Genomic DNA, 25,419 nt, shown 5'->3' on the forward strand with positions numbered 1-25,419 from the left:
TGGAAATTTGCGCAAAGATTTAGGATTAAATTAGGAAAATTGGAAAGCTTAGGACTGAATTGGCCGTACAATAGATTGAGGACTGCTTGGACAGTTTCCCCAATTTGAATGTTACTATTTCTTGTAAGCAAATAAATTTTTGTTATGATTTCAAGTGTAAAATTATTTCATTAGGCAACATTTCTTTGTACGTATAAAATTCACTTATTGAAAGATCACTGTTAGACTAAAATTCGAAAAATGAAAAAAAAAATAAAGTTGTATACGCAAAGATAACTTACCTTCCTGGTATGAAAAAGGGGCACAAAAATAAATGAGATCTTAAAAATAATCATAATAAGATAGCTATTTTGTATTTAACTTAGAGTTAATATTGCAAAAAACCCCAAACTGGTACGCTTGTGATAATTTTACCCTAAACTAATTTTTTGACCTCCAAAAATTCCAAACTGGTACACCTATGACAAATTTACCCTCAGTTTATTTCCGTTAAATTTTACAGTCAAATTGCTTTGTTAAATAACACGCGGCAATTGACGAATGTATCAATTTTATGTTTTACCCTCCATTTGTCACAGGCGTACTAGTTTATGATTTTTTGTGGTATTAATTCAATTTAATGAAACTAATGGAAGGTAAATTTGTCACAAATGTACCAATTCGGGGTTTTTGTTGGTCAAAAAATTAGTTTGGGGTAAATTTGTCACATGTATACCAGTTTGGGGTTTTTCATGATTAAAAAATTAGTTTTGGGTAAAATTGTCTTAGGTGTACCAGTTTTGAGTTTTTCGTGGTATTAACCATTTAACTTATAGAAGTAAATAAAATCGATCCTTTGATTTGATTGAAGTTAACCAAAAAATTATAGATAACCACATAATGTTATGGTAAAACGAAAACATTGAACAACACCGGATGGGCTTAAAATTTTGTTATTTTATTATACGAATTTTGATTGAAATTATCATATGTTTATCAAGTGGTTATGTTATTGTTTCTTCGTATTGAAGATATGGTTTGAGGCTTCAAAACAGGTTTAGAAACGATTCAACGTGAGAATCGGTTTGAACTAGCTCATGAGTAGAATTGGCAGCCAGGAACCTAACTGGTAGTAGGCCGGTTCTTGGTTCGTGGTACCAGAATCAAACCGGTTCTCCCTAGAATCGAGCTTGAATCAATAGGCCCGGTCCAATCTGGTTTAATCCGACTCCCAATTTGAAACAGACTCAGTGCACACCCTACACTTTATGTCCCACATGTTTCATTTTAGAATAGATAAACAAATTGATGCATATTGCAAAAATTGAACGGCAAAACAAGACGGATATCTTTGTTTGAACTTCTATTGGCTATACACTCAAACTAAACTATGTTATTCTAATATTCTTTTTCGAAATGTTCTTTTTTATTATGTGTCACCATCTTTCAAATTAATGATAACGAAGTTATTATATAAAAAGATTAGTTATTGATAAGATATAACAATCTTTAAATTCAATAACTTTATTTATCAGAAAATGCATTTCAAATTCTTTTATCCATATTTTGAATTTTGATTTGAAAGTTTGGCTTTATTAGTGTGCAAAATTTTATTTTGTTTTAATTATTTTATTATGGATTGAATTTTGGAAGGAAATAATATTATGCAAAGTGTTAATTTAAGGGGAGAGAGAGAGAGATAAAGATGACTAGAATTACGTAGGGGTGAGCATCGGTCCAGGGTTGACCCTGGACTGACCCTAGATTGGTCCAAGCTGGCCGATCCTAGTCTAGTTCTTAGGCAGATTGGGTTAGTCCCTAGTCCTGGGGCTTTAGAAGCTAAACCAACCCTATAATTTTTTTTTCCCAAATTTTATGTATATAACTTTAAGTGTCCAACCCCTCCTCTTCTTTCACCCCCCCCCCCCCCCCCTCCCCCTCTTCAAGTCTCAATCTTAGTCTCAGTCCCTCGTTCAATCTAAGATTCTTCTCTCTCTCTTAGCGGCTCTCTCTCTCTCTCTCTCTCTCTCTCTCTCTCTCTCTCTCTCTCTCTCTCTCTCTCTCTCTCTCTCTCTCTCTCTCTCTCCCTGCTCGTTTATTCTTCACCGGTACCGATCATCAACAACGAAGACTCCAAGATCTCGGCAATTTAGATTAATCACCGTTCGCAGCCAACATCCGCATCTCAAAGGTAAGTACCTTCACACTCGGTTCTAAGAGAAATAGAGGCCGAGAATCTTAACTTGAATGGCCACATTCATTTTGCATCTTCATCGACAATCACAGTAACAATTTTTTTTGTTAATATTTTATGCTTCAACATGAATACTATTAAGAACAAATATTTTAACATTTGAAAAAACAATAACAAAATGGGGCTTGTAACTAGGGTCCCTATCAGAATAAGTAATATCATAATTTCCCTTCTCATGCTCAAAACAAAGATGATAAATTTTTGGATATAATCGTGTGGCATTATGGATTCTTAATTCAACTCACACAAATGAATTTGGCAATCTCAATAGCTCTGACTCTAGCAGAGTTAAAGACTCATTCAAGAATGAGAATACCACATATTATTCATCATAAAGTAAAGTTTGAATACCACATATTATTCATCATAAAGTAAAGTTTGAGCACAATATTATTCTAATTTTAACAGCTCAAAAATTTCAAGTACATTTGTCCTTTCAAGGAATCCAAAGAATAAAAAAATCGATTGGTCCCAAGTTAACGTGGAATCGGATTGGACCCATAGGGTTCGTCCATCCTAGTATCATAAATTCCCTTCTCATGCTCAAAACAAAGATGATAAATTTTTGGATATAATCGTGTGGCATTATGGATTCTTAATTCAACTCATACAAATGAATTTGGCAATCTCGGTAGCTCGACTCTAGCGAGTTAAAGACTCATTCAAGAATGAGAATACCACATATTATTCATCATAAAGTAAAGTTTGAATACCACATATTATTCATCATAAAGTAAAGTTTGAGCACAATATTATTCTAATTTTAACAGCTCAAAAATTTCAAGTACATTTGTCCTTTCAAGGAATTCAAAGAATTAAAAAAAATCAATTGGTCCCAAGTTGACTCTGGAATCGGATTGGACCCATAAGGTCCGTCCAGTCCGTAGTCCCAGGCTCAATAGGGTCAATCCCCAGTCCGAAAAATTGGAGACCAACAGTATATGGGTTGGTTCTTGGATTAGGTACCGGATTGGCTCAATCCGAACCATGCTCACCCCAAGAATTACAAGGGTGGTGATTAGGGAATCTCCAAGATTGATGAGACACTAAGAAGCCTATTTTGATAAATGAATTCGTGAGGAATTTATTTTGGGAATTACCTTTTTGAAAGAGATCATATTTTGTAATTTTATACTTATATATATTTAGGTCAAATAGTTTCTAGACTAGACTAAGCTCATGGGTTGCCAAGTTAAGCCCGCATTTCCAGAGGTCGTCCAATACAAGTCGTCCACGTTGGTGAAATCTACACGAATCCATGCTTACGTTATTAGCAGAGTAAGATTTGAAATCCACTGTTATTCACCTCCAGAGCATATTATATACGTCATGCCATATTTGTCTCATGAAATCCAAGCTTTCCACAAAAATGGCGGACAACATATGATAAATTGGAAACGAGAGAGAGAGAGAGAGAGAGAGAGAGAGAGAGAGAGAGAGAGAGAGAGAGAGAGAGAGAGAGAGAGAGAGAGAGAGAGAGATGGAGATCGAGAGGAAGGAGTGGACATTGGAGGAGTACGTCCATGGCGGCGTGCCAACATCCAGGCATTTGAAGCTCCGCACCTCGAGCATGGGAGTCTCCGGAGGCGACGTCCCAGATGGCCACGTCCTCCTCCGCCTTCACTGGCTCTCCGTCGACCCTTACCTCCGGGCCCGGTTGGGCAGCCAAAGAGATGGTCTCTATTTCCCTCCATTCGAGCTCCATAAGGTCATACAGATTCTCTCTCTCTCCATAAATATATAGTCGCTGCGAAGAAAAAGTTGAGGGCGATTTGGTGCATCTGTCGAAATCTAGGGCATGAGATGCGATATACAATCATATACCGAATCCTTTAGGGGGATGCAGAATAGTTTTCGCACAGTTTAGGCTCGGATTTTTCTCTTCTTTGCGTCGATTCTTTTAAGGGTTTGACTTTTTAGGATCTCCCTTTGTTTCTTGTGTAGCCTGTGACAACATTTGGAATAGGGGAGGTGTTGGCGACGAAGGATTCAAGCTTCAGTGTTGGGGAGATGGTGCTGAACACGATTGCACCAGTGTCGGAGTACTCCACTGTGCCTGCTCATGCTCTTAGGAAGATTGAAATTGCACCCGATTCTGGAGTCTCTGCTCTGGACTATCTGAGCGCTCTTGGTAAGAATTGAAACTGCATTTTGCATTCTAGTATATTAGGTTTGAGATAATAAGAATATGTCATGCCATATTTGTCTCGAATTGACTAAAGAGTAGAAAGAAAACGAACATCTGAATGCATATTGCCTGTACATGGACTTTTTTTTCCCTATATCTTTGGATTTATTCAATCTCAATCAAAGGTTTTCTTTCCTTTGAGTAGGAGTGACACGGCATTGCTTGTTCTTAAGTTCGTGTATGTCTAAGCATGACCTTGTCTGGAATAAGTGTAGGAATCCCAGGATTTGCAGCATGGATAGGAATAACGGTGATCGGAGACCCGAAGCCAGGAGAGAACGTGTTCATCTCCGCCGCAGCCGGAGGAGTCGGCCTTGTGGCTGGGCAGTTAGCCAAGTTGAAAGGCTGCAGAGTCGTGGGCAGTGTCGGCTCCGATGCAAAGGTAAGTGAAACGATAGAGGTTGCACTAATTTCATTCACGCCTAAAATTGCATGTACATTAGAGGTTGCTCTAATTTCATTCTTCAGCTCTTGGATAGATATGTATATGATATCATGTGCAGGTGAAGTTCCTGAAAGAGGAGATAGGTTACGACGAGGCATTCAACTACAATGCTGAGACTGATTATGATGCCGCCTTAAGCAAGTAAGCTGGCACTTTTTGTCCAATATAAATAACAACCATGTCACATATGTTTGATTGAACACAGCGATTCTAATCTAATTGAGACAACAGGTGATTGATATAAGCTAGTTGTGCTTCTGTTGTTAACCTACTAATACTAATTGTGTAGGTACTTCCCTGATGGGATCGACATCTACCTCGACAATGTTGGAGGTAGAATGCTCGAGGCCGTCCTTAACCACCTGAACACCCATGCACGCATCCCTCTCTGCGGAATGATCTCCCAATACAACCAGGTAAAGAGAAAAACATCATCGAAAGGTCTCGTGCCAGTGAAATTGCTACTTTCCGTCTCTAAGAAGCCAGTTATAGTTATTACCCAAGAAGCGGAAACATCGTGTCATTGTCGTTGTTTTTCATTGATGCAATTAGGTTTGGACGGAGAGATTCGGGGTGCGCAACCTCTTGAATTTGGTAGGGAAGGAGGCGAGGATGGAGGGGTTCCTGCTGGATTGGAACCGGTTCGGAGAGTTTGTGGAGGAAATGACGGGATACATCAAGCAGAGAAAGATTGTTTCGAAGTATGAGATCTACCATGGCACGGAAAGCTTCTTAGAGAGCATTCAATCAATGTTCACAAGCTCGAACGCGGGAAAGGTCATAATTCAAGTGAACGAGGACGCGAAAGCTTAACATTTTCTCAAGTAGTTTGCAAAGGCAGAAATTTCATGTGAGAAGCAATAACTTATTGGCAAATTGGAACTTTTTGTGCTCGGAACTGCGATGAGAAACAAACACATCATATGGTCATTTTACAATTACGCTATAGATAGAACCAAGCAAAATGCACAACGCACATGTGAATGCACCTTCTAGTGAGAGTTGGCAAGGGTTCCGCAAAATCTCGATACTTTACTAATTGGATCATAAAGAAATTCGAAATGAATCCATATTAAACATAGCCTCTTGAGATAAAGTTACCATTTTATGAATTTCCAATTTCTTGTATGAATCATCTAAGCTACGATGCAACCTCTTGAGATCAGGTCGCAAGAAAGTATTTTCTTACAACTTCCCTGCTCTCATGAATGACTTGTTATCGACCGAACAAAGAAGGGTGGATCACTTTCCAGTTCCGGCTCTCGACCGGTTCGTGCCATTTGCATGCTAAGTTCTTGAAGAGGAGGAGTTGGCAGACATCGAAGCATTCAACTTTCTAACAAGATAACAGATAAACAAATAAGAGGACGAGAAAGTTCCTCGTGAGAACATGGCGGAAAACACTTTCAATTTGTTCGGGTTCCTCCTAAGGAAGGTATACCTGCTCACGTCCAAAGATCAAGCCATAACTCATGTCCTACAATCGACTAATGGAAAAAAATATTTAGGAATGCTCGAAATGCTTCACCAACAAGTTTTGAGTAGTGACTTAGCTAAACTTTCAGACATACATTAGTGGGGCTTCTCACATGCTCCTCCTAGTCCTCATTATGCAGCTTTCGTGCCTCCTGCCACAATTTTGTTCGACCGTCTTCGAGGAGAAGGTTGAAATGGTTCATCTCGTCCGTGTCTGTCCATTTTCATAAGTAGTCATCGGATATGCCCAGCATCTTTTGCATCAAGCTTTCAAGGCTAGGCTTCTATTGAGTTAACACTCTACCACCAACCTTTTTTTCTGATGTTGAGAGGCACACGGACGGTATCTATGCTTTTAGCTTCGCTGAAGATACAGTCACGCACAATTTGTCGCGAATGCTTTCTCCGTCGAAGATAGCAATGACATTAAAAGCCGATTCTCCCCTCATCTTACTAAGAAATTAGAAGTCTAAGAGGGGAAAGAGAGAGAGGAAGCGCCAACCGCGGCGACGGTGGAGTGCAACCGGTGCCCCGTGAAAAGTTTTAAGTCCGCGCGTCTACAGGGTTATCTGAAAGCCAGAGAAGGGCAAGTTTGAACCACCATTGCATTTATGATTTTGGCTCTGTTTCTTACTTTTCTTTTTCCTCCTTTCCAGCTTTAAAGAGTACAAAGGCTCAACTTTCTTCGTTTTTCTTGCCTGCCCATCTTGTTTCCTTTTCCTTTTAAGCTAAAACCAAAAAAAAATAGAGAAAAAATAAATAAATCCATTAGACCTACGACTTAGATTTTCTGACTGACTTGGATTTCTTCATCTTATGCGATTTATCATCGATGCTACTCCACGTATATCCGCTAGGTATTACAAAAGGATCGGGCTGCTGAGCAGGACACCGGGACTGCTCCTTGCTCGATCCCACCGACCGGCTGCTACTCCGCCGGAGCCACGACGTTGATGACGACGACGACGACGACGATGGCCAGGACCAGAAGGGGCCGTCCGATTTCTGGTCCTCCTCGGGCCCGCTTCTTGATCCGCCATTAAGGAGGTGCCTAGGGCTCGAGAGCGGCGTGTAGAACCGTTCGGTCGGTTGGAGCTCGACGAACTTTGTGAATGTAATCACCACCCTCACCGTAGGGACCACCGGAATTGCTACCTGCGCCATCAAGCAGAGGACCACTAGCGTTACAATTATGCACCGAAACATTGCACTGCACACAAAGCTGATGAGGAAGCAATCGATAGGAGGCCCAACATAGCGGCATGCCTAACAGGGCAGCTCCCATGACTAATAATGTCTACTCCAGAGTGTGGGGCTCCAACTAGAAGTGGAGTCTAGACTGAGAAAGCTTCCTTGGTTGTCTCTTAAAAAGTCGTGGACTATGTCAGCCAGTTTTAGTTTAAATTTGAAGCCAAAAATTACAGCAAGACACCATATAAATTAGAAATAACAATACTGGCACATACATTGTATCAGATCACTAGTCAGTTTTAGTGGGCCTACATTGAACACTACTGCTGTACCCTACATTGACCAGTTGTTTTCACCAAGGAGTGGAAACATGAATCTTTCAAACCCTGTTCTAGTTCCAAACCAGGTCGGGAGCCAACCTTAAGTTGGGTCCAAAGTTCAATGGACCATGTCTTATGTTAATTTAAGCTCAGCAGTTCACGGTAATATATAGTCGAAACGCGTTTATTCCCATTAGGACAGAAGAAAGACTTTCGCAGCGGAATACAGAGAACAAGGACAGCAGCAGCAGCATGAGCATGGGCCCTGAGATTCTCACCCAAGTTTGAGCCATCGGTCCCGGCGTAGGAGTGCCAATAGGGTAAAACTCCCACCTCACGTTACCCGACCGATGAGGACCCCACAAAAGCTTCCAAAAAGTCAGTCTTTGTCACGCCACTCAAGTAATTCCATTGCAGAGTTAACATATACTCAAAGAAAAGGGGCAGGACAAAGCCAAAGTTCGGAACAGCAAGAACAAACAGAAAAGCAGAAATCCTTAGACCACGACCCCCAGACGACGTACCCCGGGTAGACCCCACAGATCAATTCAGAAAAGGACAAAGAGATATTGACGCGATACGAAAGAGCATGATCCGCAAATACTTTAATCGATTGCATCTTCCTAACTCGGCAAGGAATCTGTAGGATAATGTTATAGTATAGGCAATCTATTCTTCCTAGTATCTTCTCAAAGCTTTCAAAAGAAAAGACCCACGAATCAAAACCCAAATTTTCAATATGGGTAAACTTCATAGTTGTAGCTTTCTTTATTCACGGAGAGATTAAAAAACAGGACTTTAGCTGATTTGGGGGCTCAACAAATGATTTGAATTTCGTCATCGATGCCCGAAAAGTGCCGGAAAAGAAACATTCCTTACCTTCACCGGAAAAGTGCCCGTCGGGAACTTCGTCGTGAGCAGCTCCCGCATCCTCCGGACGGCCTTCACTTTGTTGGCCAATATGTCGAGCAACGGCAGCAGCTCCTCCGTCTTCAGCGGGAACTGCTCGGTCAGCCAGACCGAGGGCCGCAGGCTCTTCACGTACTCCTTCTCCTTGGTCTGCGGGGTCGGCGCCACCGCGATCGCGGCCCTCCTGTGCGGCGGGGCCGCCGCCGCCGCGGAGAAGGGCACCACGTCCACGCTCTTCCGCCCCACGTGCACCCATTCCCTCTCCTCCCTCACGAAACTACTGTGCCTCCGTCTGTCGCTACTGTTATTGCTACTGTTCGAGAACATGAACTGGGGATTCTCGGCGACTAGGAAGCCATCGTCGTCCTCGTCGAGCTCAAGCGGCAATACCTGCGTCAAAGGCGCATATTTAAGTGTCGAGTGAAAATGCAAAACACAATTTACGAGGAGACGATAAAGTTTGAATTCAAAAGTCAAAGCCATGAAAGACGCTCCAACAACCTGCTCGCTGCCGGCGACGTCGTTCTCCGACGAGGTGACCTTGCGTGATCGGAAGCTGAACACTACGTTGTGGACTTCGTAAACCCTGGCCTTCCATTCGCCGACGGACTCGGTCTTGTCTTGTCTTCTCCAGTTAGTTCTGCTGACGAGCTCAGCTTTGGTGACGTCCATGCCCGGACGGTACACGCTCGTCTGGGAACAGAACCCGGCGATGTCCGAGTCGCTCATGGGAGCTCCGGCATTCTCGAACGCGTTGAAGATCTTCCGGTTGTCGTGGTTGAGGACCAGGAGCGAGCCCTCGGGGACGCCGTGGCTCTGGTCCCCTTCCCCGAGGAAAAGGAAGCTCTGATCGGCGCGCTGGATCTTCAGGCCGTCGAAGCCGGCGAGGGAGGTGTCGGCCCGGAGGTTCCCGTCGCGCTTCCAGATCCGGTACGTGTCGGAGGGGGCGATCTTCCCGACGAACGGGATGACGGAGCTCTCGAAATGGAACGAGATCTCCATGTAGAAGTCGCGCATGCGGCGGAGCACGGCGATCACCCGCGGGAGCCGGCGGCGCCACTTGCACCAGGCGGAGCGGTGGTGGTGCTCGAGCAGGACGGACGCGATCTCGGCGTTCCGCCGGCACAGCGCCTCCTGGAGCGGGTTCCACCCCGCGGCGTTCTGGAGCGACGCGTCGGCGCCGGCGTTGGCGAGGGAGCGGGCGGCGGCGGCGTCGGAGAGGCGGACGGCGAGGTGGAGCGGGGTCTCGCGGAGGGGGACGTCGCGGCGGTCGACGGCGGAGGAGATGCGGTCGGCGAGGGACTCCTGGGCGAGGGACTCGGGCTCGGAGTGGACGAGCCCCGGGTCGGAGAGGCGGGGGAGGGTGGAGAGGAGGCGGGAGAGGGTCTTGTGGTCCCCGAGGGCGACCGCGTAGTGGAATGGGCTGTGCGCGTAGTCCCCGGGCTTGATGGACGCCGACGACGCCGCCGCCGCCGGAGGCGTCGTGGCGGAGGCGGACGACGACGACGACGACGGCTTCGACATCTGAAGACGACGGAGGAGGAGGAGGAGGAGGTGGTGGTGGTGGTGAATGGAAGTGGCGATCTGAGAGAGGGGGAGGGGGGGGAATGTTATTGGGGAGGGGGGGCAGTTTCGTCTTTTCGGGGGCGGCCCGTTTATGGAAACAGGGGGAGACGGAGACGCCAATCTGGCACGGCTTTAGAGACGGAGAGAGTAGTTGCTGTGTGTGTGTGTGTGTGTGTGTGTGAGTGGAGAAGACAGTTCGCTTTTTACCTTGGCTTCTTTTGTCTGCTTCTTCTTTAACACATGGGAAAACGCTAGAAGCCTACAGCCAAAAACTTAGCAACCTCGTTTTGCCTTGTTAACTATAGTTCGTACCACCAAAAATTTCAAATTAATATATTCATAACGAATTTATCTCAAATTAAAAATTTCAAACCGGTACATTTATTATAAATTTACCCCGAATTACTTTTTGATATTCAAAAAAATCTCTAACCGATATATTTTGTGATAAATTTACACTCCGTTAATTTCCGTTAAATTAGATTAATACCACGAAAAATCACAAGCTGATGTACCCGTGACAAACGGAGGATAAAACCTCAAACCGGTACGCCCGTCAACTGCCACGTGTCATCTAACTTAACAATTTGACTGTAAAATTCGACAAAAACTAACGGAGGGTAAATTTATCACGGGTGAACCGGTTTGATATTAGTTTGGGATAAATTTATCGTAGATATACCAGTTTGAAGATTTTTTGTAGTATTAACCCTATTAGTAATTTACTACACGCTAAATTAAAGGGTCATGTTGTCCATTTTGAAAATGAAATTAACTGCCATCAATATTTCAAATCGATACTTTACGACACATTGATCCCGAAATCTAATTTTCTTTCCAAATAAATTTCGAATCGGGCACTCCTCGCTCGAATTTACCTCTTCCGTTATGCCGAATGTCCCATTAAAAATCCGTACATGTTGACGCACGCGGCAAACGGCCCCTGCCCGACAGGTCCGAGGTGGAGAATGGCCAACCCGACGCGAAAAATAAGCGCGTGCGTGGATGGCGATACCGACGGACCGTGGGTGATCCGGGGGCCGGGGGGATTTTTATTTTTTTTTTCCCGGGGGGCAAGCTATCCGGGGATTCGAACCGGGATTAGGTTTGAAAAATGCAAAAAAATTGGGGGGGTGGTCGGCGTTCCTTTATCGTGACCACGGACAATGGAAGGGAACGAACGACAGGGGAACCTGTCCGCGCTCACCCGGACCGAATCCAAACGTTGCATTTTCTCTCTCTCTCTCTCTCTCTCTTTCGTCCCTCTTCAACGCAACCGCAATTAACAGCTAAACAATCGAGGATTTTCGGCTGCTTCTTTCGTTCTCGTGTTGTTTTTTTTTTTCCTTCCCCTTTCCTTTTTCTTCGACGAATACTTTAGTCACGTCTCTGTGTCTGTGTCCCGATCCTGTGCCGACTTTACTTTTGCTGAACGAGGAGGGGGCACGAAGATTTTCCAAAGGCGGGGAAAAAAGCCCACCACCAACACCGCCACCCACAGCAGCCAGCCGAATGGTCAAAAGAGCTTTTGCCTTGGGCACGTTCCATCATGCCGAAACGAGCCTGGCCTTCCTTGTTGCCCTTTTCTTTTTCTTTTTTTATCAATTGTATAGTTTGGGGGGTGGGTGGTTTTGCACTTTTTGTCGCTTCGAATCGCGCGGCCCTCCAAAGGGGGAATTTTGACCGTGGCGTCGTGGGTTTCAGGGACCGGACGGCGACAGAGTTCGAGAACTAGAGATCCCCACTCCCCCGTCTTCTCCTCTTTATGCCCTCGTTCTTCTTCTTCTTCTTCTTCTTCTTCTTGTGCCCTCGTTGGAATCCCCCTTGTTTTTCGTAGGACCGGTTGATGGTTTTCCAAAAGATGATTCTTGTTTGGCTTTGTTTCGTTGGTGGTGCTCGAAGCTCTTTCGGGTTTGAAGTCGTGTTGCTATGACAATGCGTCGGAGGCGGAGATGGGTACAGGATAGAAAGCGCATCGGGTGTTTGTGGCCCGTCGCTGTCGATGGTGAAGGGGCGGCCCATCCTAGTCCCCCAGCCAAATCTTGTTCGCCCTTCCTTTCGTTATAGTGTCCTCACTGTTTTGGTTTTCTTTTTCTTTTTTCCGTTTTTTTGTCTCGGGGGAAGGATGAATTTACTAGTGTCGCATTTGGATAACATATTCTCGCTCCAACAATAAAAAGAAATGAACATATCTATTGATTATGCCCTGAAATCCCTATTTGGGATTGGCGCGAGTATTGTGATTTATCGGAATGTTAAGAGTATTTGCCACGGCTCGGAGACGGAAACAGAAACGGACGACCGTCGAATGCTAGAAGATGGCCCGCCTAACACCTAGCCAAACCAAGCAACTAGGCGGGTACCTGACCAAGGTGTGGCCGCCGATGGACCAGGTGTCCGGCATTGACTGGACATCAGGCTATTATCCATAACCAAAAGCGCTTTCCAAAATTGTGGCTGGGTGTCCGTGCCTACTCTGGCCGGACAACCGCCCCAAGTCACAGACTCGATCCATAAGTGTTTTAAAACATATTTTGAAATTTATCTTGTATACAACTTGTAAGAACCTAAGAGAGATTTGAAGAACCATCGTCTAAGAAGATGAGAACATGAGAAAACTCGTTTCTCATGATCAATTATTGAGGTGCTGGGTGTTATCTAAGATTGGTAAGCGCTCGTTATGGTGTAATTTAAAGGATTATGACCTCTCTATCTCAATTCTAGCGGAACATCTCGTCTATCTCTTCCCGTGAAGTAGTTAGTCTCCAATTTATTTCTACATTTCGTACCGTCGCTTGGATTGTTTGGGTTTGTCTGGGCAGCCGCCGTTTTTGCATAACAATATCAGACCATACAGAGAATATCAAAACTATAATCGCTTGACATGGTGATTAAATTTGACTGGGGAACATCCTGATATTGAGTTGTCGGAAAGGTGTTTGTATGATCAACCACCATCTCTGATATGAAATAATTTCCAAAGAATACTGAAGATCGGAACCAAATCCTTGAATGCTGCACGAATGAAACAAGTTAAGCATGCCAAAATCGAACGAAGTACGCCTCTTCAGCAGAGTGCAGTATTCTTGAAGTGCCACAGCTCTCACACCACTATATTTAGTGAATGCACGGGTCATTCACGTGAGAGTTCCTTGCGGTGGAGCGGCTCACACATTTACCAGGAGGAAGAAGAACATTAAGTAGTGAACGCAGGTCAAGTATGTCTTTGAGGTAGCCTATGGGCTTGGACAGTCAAATATAAAAGCCCATATGCTGCACAAACAAAGTTTGCAGAGGGGAAACATCTCAAGACTTGATTTATAAGGAAATGAATGAGACGACAAGAGTCCTTTTTCGATAAAAAAAAAAAGGTAGATGGCCGAGCAAGCATCAGCAAGTTTAGATCCTGTCGACTTAGGGGTGATCGATGGATGTTTCGGGAGATAGTCTCGTTCACGATAATGATTCCAGCCAGGACAAGGCCAGAGTTCAAATGTTCAAATGATCAATCTCTCTCATGAACACCTTACAATCACAATGCACGAAATCTACTCACTTCTCATATATGCATCAGACATGAGCACCAAGACACAAAGTCGAGAACACAAAAGTCCAATACCTCATGGCCAAACACAAGCATAAAGCACGCACTGGTAGTTGGTAATTGATGGCCAATACAAACTAAGTTTATTTATAGCAGATAGAAAAGTTTATGCATCTGCCCGCCACATAGGGCAACTCACACCATCACAAGCTTTCTACTGCAGTTCCTTCAGGAAGTCTTCATTGTCAACCAGGGCCTACAAGCAAAAATTCAAAGGATCACAACGAAAGTCCCATGAAAGGGAATTAGAATACAAATACATCGCGCACTAGCTGAAAGAACTGATGCTGTCATACTATGTCTATTTGCAACATATGTGATATAGGTTTTGGGTAATGATATCCATTATTGTTCAAGACAAAAAGGTAGCCTTCTCAGGCGCAGAGTATAGAGGCGATGTTTTCAGGTGTATCCCCCTATAGCGTGCTTTACTCTTCCCTTTCATTTTTGTGCACACCAATGATCATTTGCACTAGACAGGGCCCCCGTCTTCCAGCACAAAGTTGCAAGAAAGCAGTTATCTAGTGAACTCAAGACGCAACATGCATTGCCAGTTCCACACACATCACTCCACAATACAATGGCCATTAATTTTATCTGCATCTTAAGCAGAGATAAAATACTGCATTCCTGCTTATTCCCATGAATAAAGAGAGGTTTGAAATTCGTAAAGCAGAAACTCACAGTTTTCCAACCATCTGGATCAAGGAAAAAGCCAATTTTGGAGTTGATCCCAGGAATTGGTCCTGGCTGTCTAGTTATTTTCCCACCAAGCTCTTCAGTAACCAGCTTAATTACCTCACCACTCTTGTAGACATCATCAGTGCTGATGGCAAGCTAGAATTGAGAGCAAACACATTCTTTAGCGAGTGAAAGCAAGAGATCTAAATTACATTGTATGCACAGCAAGCAAAAATAAGCGGGACTAACTTGTGCGTATGCATTGCCCTTGGTATACTCAGTAACCCCATAATTATAGGTGAGCTCCACCACAGTTGTCTCATACTCATCAGCATAACCCATCATGGCCAAGGTGTACTGTCAATATGATGCACCACTATGAGAGTGGAATAATCTTAAACACCTAAGGAACCAACACGCGGGCCAATGTGGCCTTCACAAATGATACCACATGCTTATGTAGAGCAGGGGTGACCAACCTTGTACTGGGGATTATCTATTGTCCTCAACAGTTTCATGCCCAATGCCTGCACAAGCATAAGGTAAATCCTTGTAGCTAATGATGCAGTAAAATCACAGCAAAACTCTTTGGAATAAACGACACCGTGCAAAGTCTTTTTCCCCCCTATTTGTATAGCCATCAGACCTATTGAACTCAATTTCTACCTCATAAGGTCAGTTCTCACATGTGAACCTCACACCGACAAAGTAACTGCATCTTAACTGGAATCCATATCCTTGGATCTTGCACTAGGAGAAGAATCTCATCAACATGCAAAACAAGAAAACAAACCTTCTCGTAAAACTTAATTGAGCGCTCCAAATCACCAACTCGAAGCATCACTTGGCAAAGTGGTTGTGGAGTTGGACCTCTTTGAATTAGCTCAAAGAGATAACCATCCGGGTCCTTCACGAAAGCAATGACAGTCGTTCCACCTTTCACTGGACCAGCCTCCCTTGTGACTGTGCCGCCCTTGGCCTTGATATCTTCAACCATCTTGTACACCTGCAAAGTCAAAGAAATCCAAATCAGATGACCAATAAAGCAGGCATTATGCTTTAAAATGTCGTTGAACAGAGCAGAGACACTCACATCTTGAGTCGCAATGGCAAAATGTCCAAAGCCACTTCCAATATCATAAGAATGCACTCCATAATCTGAAACAGAAGAAAAGCAAAGTTTCACAAAACCTACTCAAATGATGAATGAGCGCCAGTTTACACTATGCTTTAAAAGAAATTTCTCATAGTCTATTTTAGCATTCTCCACAAACACAGCTCATATAAAAAATTTACAAGTTTCAATCGATGTTGGAATGTTTTAACATTTTTCACCTTTCGGTACACATTTTTATGGCCTTTGCCTGTTAACTTAACATTGAAATGAATGTTTTCCTGGAAACTGAACAAGGAAGGAAATTTTCCAGTAAAGGTTCAAGCCACATGAAAGAGCATACACCATAAATGCTGGGTTCACTCAATCATAAGTGTTTAAACCTGCTAGCCAGTAAAGTGGACAATCCCCTGATTTATCAGAAAAGGATCCATATTGCACTTACTGCAATATATACCGACTAAGTCCACAACAATGCAGGAAACCATTCAATGACCAGAAAGAACAAATTAGCAAGGACCTAGAGAGAATAAAAATACTCGGTCCCCCTTATTTGTTGGTAAAGAGGTCTGCCCTGCATGTTATTACATATTAAACTGCAGCAGCACAAAAGAAAAAGGTCCAACAACTCTAGTAACTGGAAAGAATAAATTGACAGTTTCTTCAGGAGATGCAATCTCTTCATACGTACATTAACACACAAAAAAAAATAAAAAAACAGAAATCAGCCCCAGAAGAACATACTGTATGTCAACTCCACTGCGAAGTGAGATTCTTCGGGGCCGAATCCGAGGAAGGCATAGGAGTATTTCTCCTCAGGAATGTCCCTTTTCCTCAGCAACTTCATGCCAAAACATTCCGTATAGAACCTGGCACCATATAATAAAAACCACAAGAGATCATCACTTTCCAAATTCCAGAAAACCGGTCGACAGCATCTGAAAAGCCTCAAAACACAGAAGAGCGCCTTCATGCTATTCAAAACCATTCTTCAGTTGGGTTTATCCCAAAAATAGAAACCCATTTCTCCAAACAACCAAAGGATACACATTTCTTACTGTTTCCGCCCTCGTTCTCTAGGGTCCTAATCATCATCGTCCGTCCTCGTTTTTTTTCGTCCTCGAAAACCACAACAACAACAACAAAGAAACGCGATCGGGGGATACTTGATCGTGCGCTCGAGATCGCCAACCCGGTAAACGGCGTGGAGCATGCGGCGCTTGTCCTTCTTCGGCCACTCCAGGAGCGCAGCATTCACGGGTGCAGCCTCGGCCATATTCGAAACCTCGCACAAAACGCACCTCTGCTTCCACGGAAAAAAGAAGATCAAGAACCGATCGTCAGCACCCGCAAGAGTTTCGAGAGTTCACGCCAAAACCGAGACGAATCGCGAGAATCTAAACGAAACCCAGAAGAGCAAACGAAGCACAGATGCGACTCGCGAAGCAGATGAGATGGAATTACGAAATCTCAAGCGCGAGAGAGGGAGAGCGAGAGCGAGCGAGCGAGCATACCTGAGACCGAAGAAGAGAGTGGCGGATAAGGAGTGTCGAGTGAGGCCTAGAATGATCGCTGGGAGCGTTATCATATATAGAGAAAATATCTCATTCGCAGTCGAGAGTGACTCAAGTGGAAGACTAATTTTAATTAGCATTAATACCACAAAAAAAAACTCTAAATTATGCTCACCGCGTATCCCAAATTCTGAACTTATACCAGCGTGACAAATTATGATTTTTTTCGTGATACGAAAAAAAAATTTAGGATATCTGTGTCACGGTGAGCAAGTTTACGATTTTTGCTGACAATGACTTTTATGTCGCAGTGGGCATAGTTTGAAATTTTTTGCGGTATTTTTTTAATTGATTTTTTTTTTACAAAATGAGAAATTGAAAATCTTTTGATAATATTATTTTCTGTCTCCGGGCGCATATGAGGACAAGGTTCATTCAGGCAAGGAAAAATAAGGGCACCGGATTTAGGCTGCGCATGACAACTTGCCAAACAGTGTTTGATTCTGTTCTTTTGTTCCCAGAATCAGTTTGGGAACAGAAATGCGTTTGTTTAATTTTTTGATTCTGGGCACAATTTTGTCAAAAATTGTTCCCAGAATCAGTTTTGGAGCCGAATCAAGAATAAAAAAAATGTAGCTTCTTGATTCTGGAAACAATTTTGAGAATCAATTTTTTTTTCTTCTTCCTTTTCTTGGTTTTTAATTTAGCTTCTAATGTCCGGCCCGAGGACCGCCCTCGTCGGATCTGACGAGAATAAAATATTTTAATAAAAAATATTTTACCGGCCTAAAAAATATTTTGGCCATGGCCGCGACCAGGCCATGGCCATAAAAAAGAAAAAAATATATTTTTAATAAAAATATTTTAATAAAAAATATTATTAATAAAAAAAATATTTTACCTGCCATGGCCGGTGACCAGGCCATGACAAAAAAAGAAAATATATATTTTTAATAAAAAAAATTATTAATAAAAAAATTATTTTACCGGCCATGGCCAGCGACCAGGCCATGGCCAAAAAAAATAAAAATGTATATTTTTAATAAAAAAAATTTAATAAAAAAATATTTTACAGGCCATGGCCAAAAAAACGAAAAAAAATATATTTTTAATAAAAATATTTTAATAAAAAAAAAATTTTACCAACCATGGCCGGTGACCAGGCCATGGCCAAAAAAAATAAAAATATATATTTTTAATAAAAATATTTTAATAAAAAATATTATTAATAAAAAAAAAAATTTACCGGCCATGGCCGGCGACCATGTCATGGCCCAAAAAAATAAAAATGTATATTTTTAATAAAAAAAATATTTTACCGGCCATGGCCAAAAAAAATAAAAATATATATTTTTAATAAAAAAAATTATTAATAAAAAAAATATTTTACCGGTCATGGCCGGCGACCAGGCCATGGCCAAAAAAAAGAAAAAATACTTTTAATAAAAATATTATTAATAAAAAATATTTTATCGGTCATGGCCGGCGAGCAGGCTATGACCAAGAAAGAGGAAAAGAAAAAAAGAAAAGAAAAAAAAGAAAGAAATATTAAAATATTTAAAAATATTATTAATAAAAAGAAATTTTGTAGCGTTATCAAACGCATTTATGTTCTTTTTCTATTCCAAGGATGGAATTTTGGGCCGTTAACAAACGCCTTAAAATGCTCAGAATCAATTCCGGGCACAGAATCAAAAAGAATCATTTCTGAGCAGAATCTGTTCCCGGGCACAGAATCGTTGTCATGCGCAACCTTAATCTCCGGAAAATTGAGGGAACATAGGAATAAGCTAATAGTGGAATTTTACAGGTTAGTGAATTTTAAGCAAAGGTTTTGGACAGGGAGCACGGTCTAGAAATTCGAATTTTGTGAGTTTTTTTTTTTCCTTTGTAAAAAAGGAGAAATGGTCCACTTTGATGATGGTGGGATCGAAGGTAAGGAAAAGGAGTGGATAGAAAGTTTTAAGCAAAGGTTTTTGGACAGGGAGCACGGTCTAGAAATTCGAATTTTGTGAGTTTTTTTTTTCCTTTGTAAAAAAGGAGAAATGGTCCACTTTGATGATGGTGGGATCGAAGGTAAGGAAAAGGAGTGGATAGAAAGTTGGACACGTTGTTGTGAGTACTAGGGAAATTGATTTCACGACGGTTCAAGGACGCGCCTGCTTATAATTGTGTCGACTTGGCTTTGATGTATCGCGATTTCCATCATCAAATGCATAAGTCACAACACTTCACGGCTCGATTTATAATTGTGTCGACTAGGCTTTGAGGTATTGCGATTTCCATCATGGAATGCATAAGCCGTGACGCTTCACTGCTCGACTGCAACATGACGTTTTACAAATGCATCAACCTGATAATGGATCATAATAGGATGAAGCGTAGGGATTGGCACGGAGCGCGGATGGAGATTGGGGGGGTGTGTGTGTGTGGTGGGGAGATGTCGTCCCCGCTCCATGGTACGGATGTTTTCCATGCCCCCATGCGGGGCAGCTCGCTCGAGAAATGGCGCCCCCGTCGGTCCCGTCCCACCGTGGGTAAAATTTCACCATCTTTTTTTTATAATTTTTTTAAGTATATATCCGTGCTAGATATTTAAGTAATGCATCGTAAACGAATCACAAATTACATTATAGTAACAATGACCCAAAATATATAAAAGAGAGATATCTTTAAAGATCATAATTTTTTTTTGGTAAGGTTTAAAGATCATAATTATTTATCAAATAAGTATGTAAATCTATTACATTTATCAAATCAATTATAATTGCTCGAAAGAGTAAAAAGAAAGGCAATTATTTGCATGTTCAACACGCAAACCTCTTTACAATCTCAATATCTAAAAATCAGCTCCTTGTATGGAAAGAGAAAATCTTAGTTAACAAGGAACATTTAATTGCCCAATTTAATTAAGTCATCCGCAAGATATACTGCATGGATCATGCAAGAACGTAAGTAGCGCAACAACCTATACGGAAAAAACATTTTTTTTTATTTTATATTCGCAAGGAATATTTGAATCTCAAAAGATTGAAAAGATTGCAACTGGATGAGACCAAATAGTGTGATACAATTCGTGACGGGAAAATCTAACCAAATTCGAATAGAATATCCGGGGCGACTTTTAAAGTTAGAAATTAGAATGCCAGCACATATTGGCAGTACATGTTAACATCTTTTGAGGTGGCTTGATACTGAAATGGTAACTACGTACCAAGATTTATTTAGTTTGATATGGTTTTTAGAAAATTGAGGAAAGGGATAAGATGGATGACAATCTGCTAAAGATTTGATGAAATTATAAAAATGTAACTACCAAGATTAATTTATAGATAAATTGCGAATTATTTTCCCATGGAAATTATTTTTTTTCTTTTGTGAAATACAGAGCTCACGGTGGGAATCGTCGCGAGTGGATTGTAAAGTCATTTCTTCTTCTTGAACTTAGAAATCCTCCATTGCTTTATTACTAGAATAGATATAGACAGATCAACGGGAGAGATGACATAATTTTTAGCCCTTAGAAATCCTTCTTTGCTTGTTGATGGATTCGCCAAATCGGTGCTAGCTTCCGTTGGAAGTCTCTAAAGCTTCCTCGCTCCAAAAGACACGAACTCAAGCTAAGGCAAATACTATAACAGATTGGGTTGCTAAGGCCCAACGGCCTAATGGCCTTCCATCGAATTGGGTTTCCAACCCACCGCATGCTCTTTTGCATTTGCTTAATCATGAATCCCAATATGTGGGCTCTGATGTTTGACTCTTTTGATCGAATAAAATTCGCTTTCGACCAAAACAAAAAAAAACCTAGGATTCTATTATGGATAAGGAAATGAAATTAGAATGCTATCTCCATATGAATTGGAAAGGAAAAAGCTAGGAAGACGGTCCCGTCACTTCTCGGAAAATGACAGGGACACGCTGACCCCACATCTCAATTGAGGGATTTTGGCAACGGGAATTTAACACTTTCAAAATGTAATTGCCAAAAACGACATTTATACTGTAAAATCGGAGAAACTAGACCCGTTAAAGGAAATAGAAACATAATCTACATTTAGCACATTACTAAATACTTATAGGAAACAAAAGCGTGCCTAGGATTTGTCAGATTAGAATTCCCAAGGTTGGTGTCTCCTCTTGCAGAGCGGGAGTCAAACTCTGCACCTGTGATATTAGGCTGCGTTTCGTCGTCCAAATTTCTAAATAGAATAGGACTGAACAGGATAGGATAAGAAATCCTTGGACTTCTTCATATCCTATCCACTGTCTGGTGAACTACGGATTTAAACTCGGATATTCTCATATCCTATCCTATCTAGAGTTTGATGAATTGCGGATTTAAAGTCGGATATTCTTATGCATAATTATACTTAAAAAAACAAAAACATTAGACAAGTACAAACTGATAGATTAGATTATAGCAAAATCATCCTAAACAATATATCTTTTTCAAATCGACAGATTTTCACAAAATCTCACAAAATCAATCTATTATTCGCATTGTATGCAATATGCATAAAGAACCAAAGCAAAAGGAAATTTTCGAAGTAATAGCCCAAATATCTACTTTCAGAAATTTGTGCATACCTGAATTTAAATCAAGACAGCTTCAAAATTTCCCCACGGGGTCTCTATACAGGTGAAATAATCAAATCATGATTGACGTAAGAAATATCTGCAAACGTGATGTTCTATTCATCATCGTAGTAATCAACTCGACTTTGTTGAATTATGTACATCAGTCTCTTTTTCCTTTTAAAAGTGACATCGCGCATGCTAATATGAGACGGGTCAATTAAGGGTGTTTGGTTCAGCTTTGGGAAGGGGCTTTGAGCCTCGAAAGCCCCTTCCCAAAATGCTGATGTGTTTGGTTCAGCATTTGGCCTAGCATTGGCCAAATGCTAGCATTCCACGAATGCTACTGTTCACATATTTTTTTTTTTTTGGGTTGAAGCTGTTCTTCACCAGGCAGCCGGCGAGGGCGGCCGGCGAGGGTGGCCGGCGAGGGAGAGCGGCCGGCGAGGTCGCCTGGGGTCGGGCGACCGCCCGGGCGACGCCGCCTGAGGTCGCGCGACCCCCTCCGAGGGTCGCCTGGCCTCGGGCGACCGCCGGCGAGCCAGATCTGCCGCCGCCGCCGGCCGTAGGCCCTCGCCGGTGGCCTGCTCCGGCGATGGTAGGTTTTGTTTTTTTTTTTAATAAATAAAATAATTCTCAAAGTCCATTTGCAAAAAAAAATTCACCAAACAGTATATTTTGGCCAAAGTAGCTTTACAAAATATTTTTACCAAACACCATTTACATTTGCCCAATGGTCTTTCACTCAAAGGTATTTGCATTCCCCCAAGTAGCATTTTCAAAGTTGAACCAAACAGGCCCTAAGACTAACATGAGAGCATTAGAGATATGAAAAATATTTGACATTTAGATTATATATGTAATGTTGACATTAAGTTGCACACAAAACAAGTAACCAAAAGATTTGAGTATAGTCATGTGACATGATCTTAAGATTTTGGGGAAGGAAAGTCTCTTCCGAAAAGCAACAAAAGCGTCACCAGAAAAGGCATGAGGACTAAACATCAAGAGAGCACTCCGTCATAAATTCAAGATGAATCACCAGAAAAGTTTGTTTCATTATATTGAATTTGACCACCATATGAGACAAACTTCAGCAGAATAAAAGCAAGACACTATTAAGTTCAGGATGCATCATGTACCTGAAGGTCCCGAACAAGACTCAATATGACTACAGAGGGACTACACAAGAAATAACACCTTCAAAAAAACGTGTGATTCCAATAAATAGCAAAAAGAACATTGGTCAATATTGTTAATTGTCATAAATCAACAAAGGGACTACACAAGAGACTTATTACTTATAAACAAAATTAGAAACAACTTTCCCCTTTCAACTCGCACAAATCCATTTCGACTCATTGCTCCAAGAACATTACTCATTCTCTTCTATCATCTATTGGAGAAGCAGTTCCACAAATGCCTTCCTGTCGTCTCCTTGAAATCCAAAAAAAAGATGAATATTTTCAGGATCCTTCACAATTTTTCTGCATAGTTTTATTCTATCCATAGTACCTAGAGACATTTGAAGAAGCTCCTCATTAATTTTTCTCTTGTCATTATCCAAATCTTTAGCATGTCCGATGCGGCTAGCAATCACCTCCATCCTCTCGTTAGCTTTTTCCAAGAAAGAGCCAAAAGTGCCTGCAATCTCAACTAACCCAGCAGCTCATTTATCACTTGCTTTAGCCCTTTTTCTTCTCGAAGGATCAGAAACATTTTGTGTTTGAGAAGATGATTGAGGTGGTAAGTTTTGACTTACACCATTAGTTGCCACACCATCATGATTCTCACCTTCTTCATTATCTACAACCGCATGAGCTTCTGAAGGGTCTTCATTGAGATTTCCCTTGGCATGGTCTTTTCCAAATACAGTTGCTAGTTGATCATATTGGGGGAAGGACTTCCCTCTCAAAGAAGGAACTGCTAGATAGGTCTACAAAGAAAATATAGTGTTTTGTTAAAAAAGAAACATGTAGTAAAGAAGAAAAAAAATGAGAACAAGTGACATAAACCTTGCAATATTTTTGCCAACTATCCCCCGAATGAATATCAACACAATGCTTTTCATGATCCCACCCAAAGCCGCTTTGATCCTTCAAGTCATATATCTGATTAACTTTTTCAAGTTTTTCATCTTCGACTCTATGTGAAGATTGCCCTTGATGCCAGAACCAGGGAACTTTTCTGCAAACCACTTCTCTAACATAGTCATGTAACCACCCTTGAAGCCGTTATCGGCTTTCATTCCTCGTGCAAATAGTTCTTCAAGACCATCTAGAAGTGAATTTTCTTCATCTATTGTCCATACACGTCCGTCTCTCTTTGTTCCCCTTCCTTGAGTTTAACTGAAATTGCTACCTTCCATTCCTAAACATCTCATTTAATTTTAGAAAACTTAATGATAGAGGATAGTGCAGTAGAGAAAATTTAATGATAGAGACAGTGTAGTACCAAAAATTTGAAATGATAAAGCCATAATTCAAACATTGCATAAGAAATATGTCTCAATAATGACAAACCAGCACCATATTACACATGTCTAATAGAAATGAAAAAAAAAACATCTTACAACACAAGTCTTGCGACAATGGGAAACAAATGATTTTTTAAATAATGTCAAATCATGCGTCTCCTCCGTGTCCTCAACTTGCATTCCACTCATTAAACATCTGTACTGCCAAATTTCGCCTCCATGTTGTCTAATGATCCGACGGCTCAACAACATCAATTGTTTCCACATCTTCAATGATGGTAGCAACTTCATCTAACTGTGCCTCAATTGGATTAGTAGCCATTTCTCTTCTTATCAAGTTGTGTATAAGGCAACAAGCTATGATTATTTGACCTTGCGTTCTAATTGGATAAAAAGATGGACTCTTAAGAATAGCCCACCGTAACTTAAGTAGATCGAAGCATCTTTCTATGACATTTCTAGCTTGAAAATGCTTCATGTAGAAGTACTCCTCAGGGGAATTTGGCGTACAACCTTCTATCCATTCGGATAGGTGGTATCGAGTACCTCTATAAGGAGCAAGAAAGCCATCCCCATTTGTGTATCCAGCATCTACAAGATAATAATTACCTAATAACAAATGATAACATTATTAATTGTCTTAGAATCGTTAAAACCTACATAACAAAGAATACAACATATTGATAATGGGTTATCTTACCAACGGGAATCTTCAGACCATTGGGTTTAACTAAAGCATCTCGAAGTACTCTAGAAAACGCTGCTAAGCCTTCCCATTCAGGTAAAACATAAACGAATCTCATGTCACGTGAGCACACTCCTAACATATTGGCCGATACCTCACCCTGTCTATTTCGGTACCTTGGTTTATCAACCTCCGGAACACGTACACTAATGTATATGCCATCTAGGCCCCGTTTGGTTCAGTATTTGGAATGCTCATTTGGGCTATAAAGTCCCTTGGCCAAATGCAAATAGCGTTTGGCAACTTTTTTTACTCACTTTGGGGAGATGCAATTGCATTTTCAATGCTCTCTAAGGGACTTTTGGCCAATGCAAGGTGAAAGGTGCCTAGGGAAGTTGCATTGTCGGAATGCTGATCCCTAGTTTAATGAAAATTTTGA

At 41.6% G+C, this 25,419-nt stretch overlaps 3 protein-coding genes and 1 pseudogene across 4 annotated transcripts; 1 reads left to right on the forward strand and 3 right to left on the reverse strand.

Moving 5' to 3' along the window:
• The first annotated feature begins 3,694 nt into the window (after window positions 1–3,694).
• LOC115677942 (2-alkenal reductase (NADP(+)-dependent)-like) lies at window positions 3,695–5,764 on the forward strand. Its single transcript, XM_030601183.2, has 6 exons — window positions 3,695–3,941; window positions 4,178–4,364; window positions 4,637–4,803; window positions 4,925–5,007; window positions 5,156–5,282; window positions 5,419–5,764. Exons 1-6 carry the CDS (start codon window positions 3,714–3,716, stop codon window positions 5,677–5,679), a joined length of 1,053 nt encoding a protein of 350 aa, XP_030457043.1. The 5' UTR covers window positions 3,695–3,713; the 3' UTR covers window positions 5,680–5,764.
• A 1,163-nt stretch (window positions 5,765–6,927) lies between these two features.
• Window positions 6,928–10,356, reverse strand: LOC115677956 (uncharacterized). 2 transcript variants are annotated; one of them, XM_056303714.1, is made up of 4 exons: window positions 9,264–10,356; window positions 8,733–9,152; window positions 8,132–8,221; window positions 6,928–7,497 (listed from the first exon to the last, which is right to left on the reverse strand). In XM_056303714.1, exons 1-4 carry the CDS (start codon window positions 10,284–10,286, stop codon window positions 7,117–7,119), a joined length of 1,914 nt encoding a protein of 637 aa, XP_056159689.1. In that variant the 5' UTR covers window positions 10,287–10,356; the 3' UTR covers window positions 6,928–7,116. The 2 variants fall into 2 exon arrangements, with proteins under 2 accessions (XP_056159689.1, XP_030457068.2); XM_030601208.2 differs by lacking the exon at window positions 8,132–8,221 and having other exon boundaries at window positions 9,264–10,339.
• A 3,502-nt stretch (window positions 10,357–13,858) lies between these two features.
• On the reverse strand, window positions 13,859–17,047 carry LOC130135185 (lactoylglutathione lyase GLX1-like). The gene is made up of 8 exons (XM_056303718.1): window positions 16,894–17,047; window positions 16,472–16,596; window positions 15,707–15,771; window positions 15,407–15,619; window positions 15,093–15,140; window positions 14,863–14,970; window positions 14,617–14,769; window positions 13,859–14,128 (listed from the first exon to the last, which is right to left on the reverse strand). The coding sequence occupies exons 1-8, from the start codon at window positions 17,001–17,003 to the stop codon at window positions 14,087–14,089; spliced, it is 864 nt and encodes a 287-aa protein (XP_056159693.1). The 5' UTR covers window positions 17,004–17,047; the 3' UTR covers window positions 13,859–14,086.
• Window positions 17,048–23,194: 6,147 nt separating this feature from the next.
• On the reverse strand, window positions 23,195–24,187 carry LOC115677891 (uncharacterized; annotated as a pseudogene).
• Between the last annotated feature and the right edge of the window lie 1,232 nt (window positions 24,188–25,419).

The sequence above is a fragment of the Syzygium oleosum genome, unplaced genomic scaffold (genome assembly GCF_021117445.2).
Source record: "Syzygium oleosum isolate NSW1041296 unplaced genomic scaffold, Sole_v2.1 Sole_v2.29, whole genome shotgun sequence".
Classification (NCBI taxonomy): Eukaryota; Viridiplantae; Streptophyta; class Magnoliopsida; order Myrtales; family Myrtaceae; genus Syzygium; species Syzygium oleosum.